This window comes from Pezoporus flaviventris, unplaced genomic scaffold (genome assembly GCF_033815535.1).
Source record: "Pezoporus flaviventris isolate CSIRO_AGI_PZ_B2104156 unplaced genomic scaffold, CSIRO_AGI_Pfla_v1 ptg000007l, whole genome shotgun sequence".
NCBI classification, from domain to species: Eukaryota; Metazoa; Chordata; class Aves; order Psittaciformes; family Psittacidae; genus Pezoporus; species Pezoporus flaviventris.
The window spans coordinates 49,640,922-49,654,275 of record NW_026892555.1 but is presented as its reverse complement, the minus strand read 5'-3'; the positions used below and the strand labels follow the sequence as shown (position 1 = coordinate 49,654,275).

The window sequence follows — 13,354 nt, the reverse complement described above, 5'->3', positions numbered from 1 at the left end:
CCATATTCTTGTGTATATTAAGTAGTTTGGAACTGACAGGCCCTTGTTACATGGGATAGAAGATGTAATCATAATACAGCATTAAACCATCAAGCACTTGCCATTGAAGCGAAACGAGGCTCTGGAGTCCTATATGCTCTGATGCGATATCGTCCTTAAAATTAACAGCTATATCCATCTATCAAATTCTAACATATAATACGTATATACACAAAAAAATGCATTATCCACTATCAATTTTTAAAATAGTAAAGAATCAGTTAAATATACAGAAATACTTACAATGTAAAATAACCTTGAGTTCAACAAGAAGTTTCTTTGAACCTCCATGGCTTGTACCTGGAAGTTTTTGCATCGCTTCGCCTTTTTTGTTCAAAATTTCTATTCTTAATGCCCCTGTATGTAAAAGGAAAAATGTTGCACTGTTAAAATACGCTGTGTATTGTAAGTGATCAGAGATTTCTGTATTCTTGTTTTTTTTCAACAAGAATGCATAATATATTTTTAAATGGATATTTTATTTTTTTGTATGCGGAAGAAAAAAATATACCTATTGGTGTACCAGCAAATCTTGTTTCATTTGGTAATAACTCATCTCCTTCAGGCCATGTCACTGATAATTTGTCAGGAAGTCTAGTGAAAGAGTGAACAGTTTTTCCACGAGTTAAAAAAACAGGGTAATTTATCTTTAGTAGAATACACATGAAGCTATTTTCCTGTGGGGACGACACCAGACTATTTCTTACAGATTTTGAGTTCCACATTTTTTTTTTTTGTTTCTACTGAAACAGCTGACTGCTTTCCCATTTCCCTGAAGAAATACTAAAACTGTTATTAGGATCACTACAAGTAAGTAATTACAATTTAGAGCTTACCTTGCCATTTCATCCTCTATGTATTTTTTAACAGCTTTTTCAGACACTGTTCTGTCAAGCTTTGAGATTGGAATAGTCTTCATTTCAGCATACAATGCCTGAGGTTCCTGAAGCAAAAAATTGTATACAGTTATAAACAGCCAAATTATAGTATGTCAGATAAGAAATACCTGTCTATGAAAGGACTAAACAAGCCAGCATAGACATAATGCAATATAACAAATAACTACCTGGTAACACCACAAGACACTTCTAAAATTTGCTGAAATCACAAGGGTTAAGAATTGTGATTTCAGCACATTGTGACTGATACCAAGTGTGCTACTCTATTTCATATGCAAATTTAAGTAAAAGAGGTCATTGATAATGACTAATAATCTTACTATATTTACACTAAAACTAATGGAATTGAGTAGTTTGATTATTTCTAGACTGCTGACTCTTAAAAGAAACCCCCACAGTAATTTTCACCATCACTTAAATACATCTGACCCAGGATTATGTTTAAAGATTCCATCCGCACTAGCTGTGTGAATCCTTCTTATATTTGTCTTACCAAAGCAATTTGAACCTCTCCTCCAGTGGCAAATATGTCCCCATCATGGTCTCCATACAAAAAAAATTTCTCAATAGTTCCATAGAATATTGGAAGAGTCTTAACAGTTTTCACCTGAGAAGACAACAATTAACATAAATACATTGCTTCTGCATCAAATGCATAGTATTTGCCTTTTATAGGGTTCAAATGCTCTATTACAAAACAACTAACTTACCAGCTGTCCGGTTTTGTATGTTTTTCCGTCCCACTCTATTGCAGCATAAGTTGTCCAAGGGCTCTGCATTCTTTTGGACGGTAAGTCAGTACGTGTAGTTACTCCTTTAAAGACTGTGAATTTTATCTGTTTGTCATATTTTTCATGACAGTCTTTGAGCCACAAAGCAAATTCTCTGTCAATTTTCATTCGCTGCTCCTATAAATAGATTACAAAATAAATATATATTGTTAATGTATTACAAAATTTAAATCTGTCAACTCCAGAAGCGTGAACAATTACAAATACAGCGATACTGCACTCAAACAAAACCAGATTTTCCTTGGAAGCATTACGAAATTCTAGGAAAGCTGTATTTCAGAGAAAGTGTTTCCCCCAGCACCCAGATTCTTATATGAAGAGAGTCTTTCCACAAAAACTGTTATGTAACAACAGAAGTCACTGTTTAAGGAAACAAAAGGAAACAGACTGAATTCTATTTTTTCTTACAGGTGTAAGTCAGCTTTAGTACTCACTAAAATTAAACTTCAGTACTCACTAAAACTCACTGAAACTAAAACTTCAGTCTTCACTAAAACTCACTAAAACAGAAGTATGTGGTACAAAGTCTTGTAAAAGTGCTCAAAGTGAAAATTGTTCAGAATCCAGGTAATCAGTGACACAAACAAATGCCCAGTGTATAAAGGTTGCTATATCATACGCATTAAAATTTGTCAATAAGAAATACCTAACAGAATGGTTACCTGTCCATTGAAGATTCTTGTGAACAGAGTATTCTTATCTTTTAGCTTCAGCTCCAGATCCATGAAAGTGAGTTTGTTTGTGCTGACTTGGAACTTATCATTCGTAAATAATGCACCAGAAATTCTGTTATAGCATTCAATTGGTGCCAATCCTCTCTTCTTTGGAGGAGCGCACCAGTCAAAACTTAAAACACAAGAAAACAGACATTAAAACCCTTCTTTATAAAGAGGTTTACATTACAGAAACAGACCAGTTTGCATTGTAGAAACAGATTACCACTTACTCTTCCACAGTCGTGTATGGTATTAACCTTCCATTCCAAAAACATTCAAAAATAGGCCTTTTTCCTCTGGCACCCTTTTCTACTATAATGCAGTCATCTTCTTCATCATCATCATCATCATCATTTAATTCTTGATTAAAAAGAAGACAGTCCCCATGAATAAATCTCTTAATCCCCCTAATATTATCATCAAAACTGAGCATAGTCTAAGTTAACAATAATCTACACTTATTAAGAGAGGCAGAGTAGCAGTATACTTGATATCAAGCTAAGATATATATAATATTAGGATTAATTTTTTTTCCTGTTTAAGAAATGTCAAGCAGAAAAACTAAGGAAAGTTAAGGAAGAAATTTAAACAGGGATTGAATATTATTATTTTTATTTCATTAAAACAGTTAGCAGTAGGATTGCCTATTATAGGATTGATGAGCAGCAAAATATATCACTCACTTGATGGAAAACATGGATCATCAGGGTATGTTTCTTTATCATACAGGAAGGGATGATATCGGATAATGCCTTCCACTATACCTTCTCCTTCAAAATGTGCTTTAAACTCAAAACTGTCTGCTGCAGTATTTATATACAATGTCTGCATGTCATCTTTGATCTCCCTAAGATTGACAATCTTCGGTACTTTTCCTTTTTCAAACATTGAAATCTGGAAAAATACAAAACAAGTTGATCTTCCTTAGACAAAAAAACCTACAGTAATTAGCATTTGTGACATTTATCTTAATTGTTAGCAAAATGACTTAGTTTCTATACTGCAATGATAAATAGTATTACTTTTCAAAAAATATATTACATAAATATCTTTAAATGCTGTAGTTCAAAATGCATGATTAAAGACAAACAGGCACAATATAAAGTAAGTTGCCGTCAAAAAAAAATTTGACTAATAACGTTATAAGCTCTTACCTGAATGTCAATGTTGTTGAAAGGGCTTATGTCTTTTGTTGCAGCATAAGTTTCGTTTCCTTTTGGTCCGTGGATATAATAGTGATAGATGTGTCTGAAATAAAAATGGAAAATAAATCTCAGGAAATAAAATTAAAAAATTTGCACATTATTACTTTCAAAAATCTAAATAAACCATATTTTAATTAAAATACAACTGCTTCACTGCATTGTTACAAATCAACTCCATGAGAACATGTATATCTGGTACAGAAGATTTACTAAAGGGTATGACCCCTTTTTGCTCCTTTCAACTCTCATCTCTTTCATGCAGAATCATATTAGGATAATTTTTTTTTTAATTTATGAACATTATAAATTGGAAAAAGACGTATGTAAGTGAAAAAAAATTATAACTGTTACACCGCTACAGATCCTTTACCTCAAAGGGCAAGCTAATAAAACTACTGCAATTTGTTCTGCACTCTGGAGATGAGAAGGAACTAAAGCCAAAAAGCTTTCCACATATTGTTTCCAATATCAGTTTTGTATTGATCATTTAATCATAACAGAAACATTTAACAAACAAGTAATTTATAAAAAATAAGGATACCCTATTTAAAAACTCCCCAAATCTATGTGGTCAGATAGATTAATTATTTTCACAGAAATATGAAGTTTGAGAAAACTGAGGAGTTTAAATCCATTCACTTCAACTTTTCAGCAGCCTAGTTAGTTCTTCCAACGTCAAAGAGCGAGTCCTTAAACCCAACACAGGTGATTTTCAGATAAAGGAGATTACACAAGTCAATAGGACTAAATGAATGACGTTACATGCATCAGCAAGTGTTTATAATTGTTTTGCTTCTAACATCCAGAAGTGAACAGAATGCACCCCAAGGAGAAATCTTGGTTCCCAGACAAAAGCTCCTCGTGGTCTCGTTGGCACAGGACTTCAGAGCAGAGCAGACTGGTACGTCCAAACTGCTTAGCGCTTTGTCTGCATTTCTTCTAGACTTCAAATGGTGCTCCCATGACCTTAAAACATAATTATTTTGGGGGTTCATCTCCCTTCCCTCCACTTCAAAGCATATGAAACAATATGAGGGATGTGCTGTAGGCCATTAAAGCAGAATAAAACTGGCATGCAAGTACGGCACAAGGTGTGGCAGAAAGGTATGTGGAGGTGTTTGAGGAGAAAAAGGCCATTACACTGAAGTAGTGATGCAGGACTGTGTATCACTGGGAAGCTAAACCTGATTGGTTTTACTGTAATAGCTACAAGGCATATACTTGTGTAATTGCATCTGGGTTTCATCTCAAATAGAGGCATTTCTTTCCCTTCAAGAGATCGCTGGAATGAAATAACACACACCTAAGAGGGTGTTCACCACCTTCTTAGGTGTGTGTTATCTAAGGTATCTTAGATAACTAAGACCTAAGGACCCAAGTTCTCTATCAATGTAGATGTATCCCTGTATTTTCATGAGGTCAAAGAGGGTTTCAGCCACAAGTTCTTACATGTAACACTGAATTAATTTCATGTAATAAGGTATTACTAATTCTTACATTAATTCTCATCTATTATTATTAGATTGCAGGTAACAGCAAAGTAAAATTAGATCTTGAAAATAAAGGTCTATGGTTTGCCAGATTTTAACATTAGGCTATGACTTCAGAATTCAGTTTACATTGACAGATGATCTTAACAGATAATCCCACACAATTCACAGATACCACAGACATCTCCAGGCTCTGCAAGCCCGCGGATGATACTACTTTAGTATTGAGTGGACAGTATCATATATTGTTCTCCGTCTTAAACTGAGATGAAGCAGCAGCTTTTTTGTTGTTTAAAACCAAAACTAAACCCAACTCAAGCCCAGTAAATACAAACAAAACTAGATATCAAGGGTAGGAGTGCAGCTATCAATAAAGTAACATCACATTATTAATAATCAGAGATGTAATTTTTACATTATTATTAAATTGGATATGATTATAACAACAATGTGACATTGAAACTGACGTCTGTTTAGATGGGGGGGCCTCCATTCAGTTTCTGTAAAACCAGTTAGCTAGGAAGACTAATTGTGGCATCAAAATATATATATATCAAGAGCCTTAACAGGAATAAATCCAATGGCCAAATAAGAAATGGAAATAATTCATCATTATCTGACTTTGTTAGTAGTCTACTTTTAAATCAAATCTTTAAAATCACCAACTTACGCCAGCTGCCTTGTCCAAAGATGAAAGTAGTTTTTCAAGTACTGCATGTGATCTGGCTGTACACCTGTAATGACAACCGCTGTGAAACTCTCTTTATCCCTTTCTTCTGATATTAGATTATGAAGAAATCTTTCATCATCACTTGTGATATGAGTAGAGTCAGATGGCTACAAAAAGTAAAATAACAAGAGCAGGAATGTAAACTGAATTTCTGAATTCCCACCAGCGAAAATAATATAGAACACATGATGCCAAGTATACAAGGATTAATGCTTGAAATAAAAGCTAACAAATTAAAATCAACAAACTAAGAATCTGACACCCTTGATCAAGTCCATTTTCAAGTCACTTTCATCACTGCATTTGAAGTGCTCAGTCTAGAAATGTGTTTAATCATGTTTAATGTGCCACCGTGTGATACCCATGTGCACTGCAGGCCATTTTTCAATATAATAAAGAGACAAATTCACACATTTAATTTCATATTGATATGGCCTGGCTATTTCCATGATTTGTAAAAATTTCCTAGACTCAAGTTGTCTATTTGTTATCTCCACTTCAATTTTACTACTTGAGTACTTCACATCATCTCTTCCCTCCTGGATATTTACAAGTTATTTTTTACCTCTAATAGAACTTTGCATGCAATTGGTTAGGTCTTTTTAAACTATGTCATCTTAACTTTCATTTTATATTATTACCACATCTTTTCAAACAATTGATTGCACCACTTCCTTGAATTCTTTAGTAATAGCTACGCACCTCATTCAGCTAGTTTCCTCTGGCTAATGTGTTAGCTTATTTTCTACTTTTCTATCTCCCATCCTCCTTTTATAATATCAAATGGGGAGGGAAAGCATTTGTGCCCTCTACATAAAACCCAATATTTTGTCTGCTTTTATTTTCAGTTTCTACTTCTGCGACTCTACCTTCCCATCTCTGTTACTTTCTCTACCATCTCTATTCCCATCTGTTACCCTCTCTGCCATCTCTATGCCCATCTCTATTACCTTCTTTACCATCTCTACCTTCCCATCTCTGTAATTATTAAAAATAAAACTCATATATTTCTGATGATTCACTCTTTGTCACAAGTCACTGACCTAAGACTGGCACGATAAAAACCTTATTTTACCACCTGTTCCTTTCTCACCCATACAAAAAGCCACGAACACTGATATTACCCACAAGATATGCCCTATAATCAGGGTCTGATTACCTTATCATACACAACACCCACTCACGTTCCCATCTGCACTTTTTGCTGTACCTTTGCCTTTATCTCCTTCTCAAAAATGTCCAAAGGACAGTTCTTTTCAGTCTTCTTCCTGATCTTACAGCTTTTCACTTAACCTTTTATTCTTCATGAAAACAACCAGGACTGTTCATTTTTGTTTAAACTAAACAGTTCATTTCTTTTATAAAGTGAGTGAAATTTTGTGAAACAACTGGGTTCTGTTGATCTGGCTGGACTTTCTCCAATATGCCAGTTAGTTCTTCTACATAAGCACAGTTTGTTTCTCTAATTTATTCTTTACTAATTCACAGAACAGACATTTTTCTTTAGGTTTCACACATGAGAAAACAGCTCCTGTTGTTAGGAATGTATCTTAAAATATTTTTCTTAACCTTAATGATACATCAAATTATACGGCATTTCTGTCCTTCAAACTGAAAAAAGAATCACATACAAATAAAGCCTTATGATATAGTTTACTCAAGTTTCCTATTGCTTACTTTTGTACTTTACATTTGCATGTAAAATGATTCAGTAAGACAAAGATACCCCTAGACAGGTAGCACAAGAATATTACAAAATGAAACCATGTTAACCTGGGAAATGTTTTCAATTAAAAAAGAGAAAGTAGGAAAGCTATTTACCTTTCTGTTTTGAATGTACCCGCTATATATAGCTTCTTTGTTTTTCTCCTTCTTTTCAAAATCCTCTTTAGAAAGGACAAGTTCATGAACATCCTGAGACTCTGCAGGTTTGCTTATCATCTGATTGTATTAAAGAAACAGTATTTAAAATCAAAATAAGATTTAAAGTTAACATAAAATAGTTTAAGTCTGTGATTAAAAGCTAGGATAGTATGATCATGTAAAAATGTTTTAAAATGAAGATTGACATTTACTTACTCTGGCACACTGTCCAATGAAAAACACTGCTTGCTTTCCTCCAACTCCAAAATACGAGATGTCACTATTCAAACTACGAGGCACTGGCAAAGGGCGCACATAACCTGAATGATCACTGAGAGTAAAAGTGCCTTTAATACATTTTCTCAAAACAAAAGTAATTAAAAAAAAAATAAACTTCTGATTTAAACAGCTTGTATTAATTTTTTTCTTATAGTCACTTTGTTAAAAAAACCTTCATGTTAGACCTATTATAATTGCAACACTTAAACATATGTGCCTAAAATTCTTGATGTGTTCTTTTTAAAAGGATGGTGACTGACAAACTCTTTTCCCGAGTTATCTTATGAGACACTTCTGTCTTTCTACCAAACCAGATCTTACTCAGTCATACAAGTTCAACTTTTTCATCTGACTCTTTTGCTTATTACTATCTACGTACACTCTTTTTACACTGAAGTTCAGATGAAAGAGAGGAAAATATATGGCAGGTAGAATTTGACAGAAAAATAAACTATTACTACGAAAACTGTTTTCCAGTGACAACTCTGCAACAGGGGCATAATCAACAGGTCTGTGTGACAACTACAGTAATTATGCAGAGTTTTAATAGTAGAAGGTAAAAAGGCAAATCCCTCAATGCTCTCCCTTTGACCATGATGAGATAATGCAAAGCTGCTGCAAAAGAAAATGGTTTACAAAACAGAAAGCTCATCTTTCTAACATCATCCTTTCACAGAAATACTTCTGAGCCAAAATGGGAAATAATGCCAACCATTATTGGAAAGACTACATATGCCATCAGCAATTAAATCCCATGTCTTTTAAGTCAGCTTTGACAGACAAACAGTCTTACCTAGTTTAAGCAAACAGTAGGAAAAACATCTGTTTTTAAATTGTAACAGTCCCAAATGAAAACAAGGTGTAGATGGTATCCTGGTATAACTTACAGCTATGCTCCCAATAATGGTATCAACCCACTGTTTAAACCTGTAGCTTAAAAATACTATACATTTTTACTGTTACTAAATTCACCTACAGCAATTTAAAAAAGCTCTGATTTTTTTTTACAAATGACTAGATGACTCAGGATCACTATTTATGCCATTATCTCCAGTTGTTTGATAGCTATTAGTGATTCTATTTGAGGATGCTTCCAACGCAAAAAGCCCCTCCTCAGCTATATTACCACGTTCCTTTGCCCCATTACTTTTTACTCTAGTTTCTCATAGACAAATTAGTTACATGCATATGTGTCTAGGCTGTGATCCTCATCTTGACATTGACTGTCCTAGATTTAAAGTATTTAAAACAGTGACTAAAGCTCAAGAACTGTACAGAACTGCTTTTCTGGAATTTTGTACACTAAGGTTAAACCTGGCTGTGCAGATGGAAGATCTCTTGAGAACAGATTCAAAACTGTAAAATTAATTCGTCTAGGTAGCAAAACCCACCATAAACCTCCACTTTCTTCTTTAAATGCAGACCATTTCAAAAGAACTCCTTCAAAAATTAGTCATCTTCAGGTATAATATTACATTAAACGATATACAACTAAGATACAAAACAAAACAAAAACCACCAAAACCACAACCCCAAATGAACAAAAAAAACCCTGAACAAAATCTCTGTATCCATTAGTCTAGTAGCATAACAGACATTGAATGCATTACTTAATGAACTACTAAAAGGCTTTCAGGTAATAAATGAATACACTATAAAAAACCTCTGCAGAACATAGAATATGCGTAAGCGTATGTAGGCAAGTCAAAGACAGCGTAGAAAAAGCGACAAGAATAAAAAAAACCCAAACATTCTCGCAGTATCATAAGAGTGGTTTTGTGTTATGAAGCTTCTCTATTTCCTACCTACAAAAAGTGTCTATTTATTTGTAATCACAGAATGACAGATTTTAGCTGTTGTTACAGAGATGCATCTTAAAAATTATATTCTGTGAACCTTCACAGTTTGCTAGTTGCTGTAAAAATGATCAAAACTTTCTAACCTTTCGAAGTCACCTTGCCTTGTAAACTTTGACAACCTATACACAGCCCAGTTGTTAAGCTGTTTAGAAGTCATTCCTCTTCCATTATCAATCACAGCAACAGCTGATTTTCCTTGGGATTCATCAAATAACTGTATTGAGGGGAAAAGAAACAATAAACAAAAACCAAGGAGCACCAGAAAGAAAAGACAATGCAAACTATACCCGAAGAAAGTAGCATATATCTATCTTACCAATTTTATCTGTATGCTCCGAATACCAGTATTTCGGGATGTAGCTGACAGAGAATTGTCAATCAACTCAGCAAGGGCAAATGCTAAAGAAATTGAAGAAAAATAAACCTATGAAAATCTTGTTCTCAAAAGACAGCACTCAGAAAACAGGCACACACAGAGCAGTTTCTTAGTTTCTTTTGAGCAATTCCCAAAATACAGACAAGAGCTAAGCACTATCAGAACTATCAAAATTATATCACATCTTGACTTAAAAAAGAAACAACCAAACCAAAACAATGCACACATATACCATTATGATTTGTTTCATCATTGAACCTGTTGATGTAAGAACACAATTATGGAAGTATGTGTGAACAGTGATGAACTAACAGGCTCCTTACCACAAGACAAACTTCTTTTCCATGATTAGGAGTGAATTTGATTCATATGAAAGCATCAAGCACATAAAAACCTGACTTTGACTTGTAAAAAATATTAAGGAAGAATGTATTCATTGAAAAAAACTAAATGGATACGTTGTACAACTTCCAAATTACAAAGTTATTTGTTTACAAAAAGAACACAAAACTGTAAAAATGATTGAACAATTTAGTGAATCGTAACTACAACCCAAATTTTATCAGTTACACGGCAATACACACCAGAAATAGCCAGACAGACTACTCACACAAGTTTGTGTTTCTAAAACATTAAAAATACTTGGAGCCCTTATCTAATTTAAGTTAGGACTACTTAACTTTAATGAAAAATTGCATTTAACTTAGGACAATGGCATCAATCTAGAAAAATACATTCTTTGGAGTAATTTACTCCAACTGATCAGCCCTAGTGAACAGATATTTCCATTCAGTCTCTGATAAAGTTTCATTGGCAACATTCCTCAGAATGCTACAGTGCAAATCACGCTGGCCATCCCTTGCCAATATCATATAGCAACACTGAAGCATTTGGCATTTTCCCTTTAGCTGTTTCTGAAGTATAAAAACAGTTCTCAGATCCTTTGCAAATTTCTTCACTGCTAACAACAAGAGTTGAGCACCAGTTACCGTCATCTATCCTTACTATTCCATACCAAAGGACAGTGACCCCTCATCAACACCTGAAACCGGTTAGGCATGTCCTTAAGAGATGTTCTAACTAAGGAGCATCAGCCGCAGTGCACTTACACATGCTCAAAAATTGCTATTTGCTCTAATAAGTCAATTCCAGTACATAATAAACAAAAGTAGGCAGTCTAATATAGCTGTTCTGCAAATGTGAATTATGGATGTGTTGCAGAATTTCACAATTACTCTACTAGGGTCTCAGAGTGAGATTTAGTAGCACATGAGGAAAAAATATGCCAGTAATGTCATTACAGAAGTAGATTTAAAGGTTATTCTGTTCATAATCTTGATCACTGTAGTGTGTCTTTGGGATTGAAGAGTTATGACAAGAAGTAGTACCAGAACTTTTGGAACATTTTAAAGGTTTTTGGGGTAGCAATATGAACACATGCAGTACACTTGGAGCAGGAATCACCCTTTTCCCTATGTCAACTATTTCAGAGTACAGGTAAGACCAAGAACTGACTTAAATGCATATAAAAAGTTTCTCACAAACACCTGAAACTTGCTCACTCTCTTTTAGAGAGAATGATCATTTAAAGCACCCTAACAAAGCTGCTTTAGCAGTAATGACAGAGGAAAATGTAAGAAAGTTTACTTTTCCCTTAGTAGTAGTAAAGTTTGCTTTAATACTAAAAAAATCAACAGACTTCAAAAAACAACACTGACATACATTGACATTTAAATCATTTTTCTGTTTCATAAATAAATATGCTTCGGCTTTTGGGCAAGAGTTTGCAGGGAGAGAAAACAGAAAATCTATGTTGATGATACTGCCAGATGGAACCAAGCAAAAGTTTCAAATACTTCAAAACTAGAGCAAGTTGTCAAGAAACTTTGTTATCTAGGCTCACAGACATTGACAGACATAATCAAAATCTTTTCTTCTCCTGTTTCAATTATTTTCCTCCTGTTCCAATACTTCTGGAACACAAACCTATCAAAGATGCTACTATATTTTACATTCAAGCCACATTGTAAAAGGCAGTATATTCATCTGTGGAAGGTTGATGTGACCTGGATACAAAATCTCTGGGTAATACAACATATAAACATAATTTACACAAGATTATTTTGCCAAGTACTTACGCAAAGGATTTTGCCCTTCACTGGCATAGTACTCGTACATGCCACTTTTGACAAGGGTATCGTAGTGGGGCAGGAAGTCAATTCGCTCCTTGGTTGCCAAAAGCAGCATTTGATCAACTGACTGTAGCAAATATAAAGTAATTCCATCTTCAACAAGTTCACCTGCAGAGAAGATGAAATACAAAGTATATTGAAGAGTACTGCACCAGGCAACTTCTGCTCTCAAAGCCAGTACAGGCTTAGCCACAGGTGTTCTCTGTATTTTCTTAGGCATTGACTGCTCAGCATCCTAGCAACAGCATGTAATTTAAAATCCTTTCACTTTTCCAAGCTTACTAATGCAAGTTTTTCTCAGGCAATAGCTATTTACATGACATTTTTTCATACCATTTACAGAACTTGTGACAGAAGATTGAAGATCACCTTGTATAACTGTCATCATACTAATGAGTAGTTGTTAAAATCTTGCTTGTGAAACTCAATTTTGTAACAATTCTTGGCAAACTACTATAGGATTTACGCTTCCAATTAATTATTGCATGTCACAAACAATCATCATGCAGTCTTTGCAATGAATAGCTGTATTTATCTTCCTATCTTAGATACTTACTGAAGTTGTCTTCTGTAATTTCCTTCCTGCTCGTTGTGGTGATAACAAAGTTTTCATCATCAGCTATGCCAAATGCCTACAAAATTTGCAGGTTATTCAGTTATGATAACTAAGGACTCCGTAAAATACTCAAATAAATAGAACCCACAAAGTAAACTAGTGGTCTTTGCCACAAGCTACTGGGAAGTGACCAAACATTTTTCCCATATTAATTCACAACATAGTTTAATTCCAGAACTTAACTGCATTTGCTTTCTCAACTTAGCCAAAACTGTTTGCGCTCAAGTAGTTCAGATTTTTACCTCCCTAAAATACGTTCTAATGAGCAACAAAAATTTTGAGCAGGAGGAACTGTCTTA

The 13,354-nt window shown here is 34.3% G+C and overlaps 1 protein-coding gene across 1 annotated transcript in view; it reads right to left on the bottom strand.

Annotated features, from left to right (window-relative positions):
- Positions 1-13,354, bottom strand: part of SMCHD1 (structural maintenance of chromosomes flexible hinge domain containing 1) — a 72,776-nt gene that overhangs the window by 47,616 nt on the left and 11,806 nt on the right. The window contains exons 2-17 of the mRNA XM_061448680.1: positions 12,996-13,071; positions 12,386-12,547; positions 10,188-10,270; positions 9,955-10,085; positions 7,950-8,064; positions 7,692-7,811; positions 5,811-5,977; positions 3,600-3,693; positions 3,129-3,339; positions 2,676-2,805; positions 2,392-2,575; positions 1,649-1,846; positions 1,432-1,545; positions 876-982; positions 551-633; positions 283-396 (exon numbers count right to left, since the gene is read on the bottom strand). Coding sequence (XP_061304664.1) covers positions 283-396; positions 551-633; positions 876-982; positions 1,432-1,545; positions 1,649-1,846; positions 2,392-2,575; positions 2,676-2,805; positions 3,129-3,339; positions 3,600-3,693; positions 5,811-5,977; positions 7,692-7,811; positions 7,950-8,064; positions 9,955-10,085; positions 10,188-10,270; positions 12,386-12,547; positions 12,996-13,071 — 2,089 coding nt within the window. The remainder of the gene's footprint in view (positions 1-282; positions 397-550; positions 634-875; positions 983-1,431; positions 1,546-1,648; positions 1,847-2,391; positions 2,576-2,675; positions 2,806-3,128; positions 3,340-3,599; positions 3,694-5,810; positions 5,978-7,691; positions 7,812-7,949; positions 8,065-9,954; positions 10,086-10,187; positions 10,271-12,385; positions 12,548-12,995; positions 13,072-13,354) is intronic.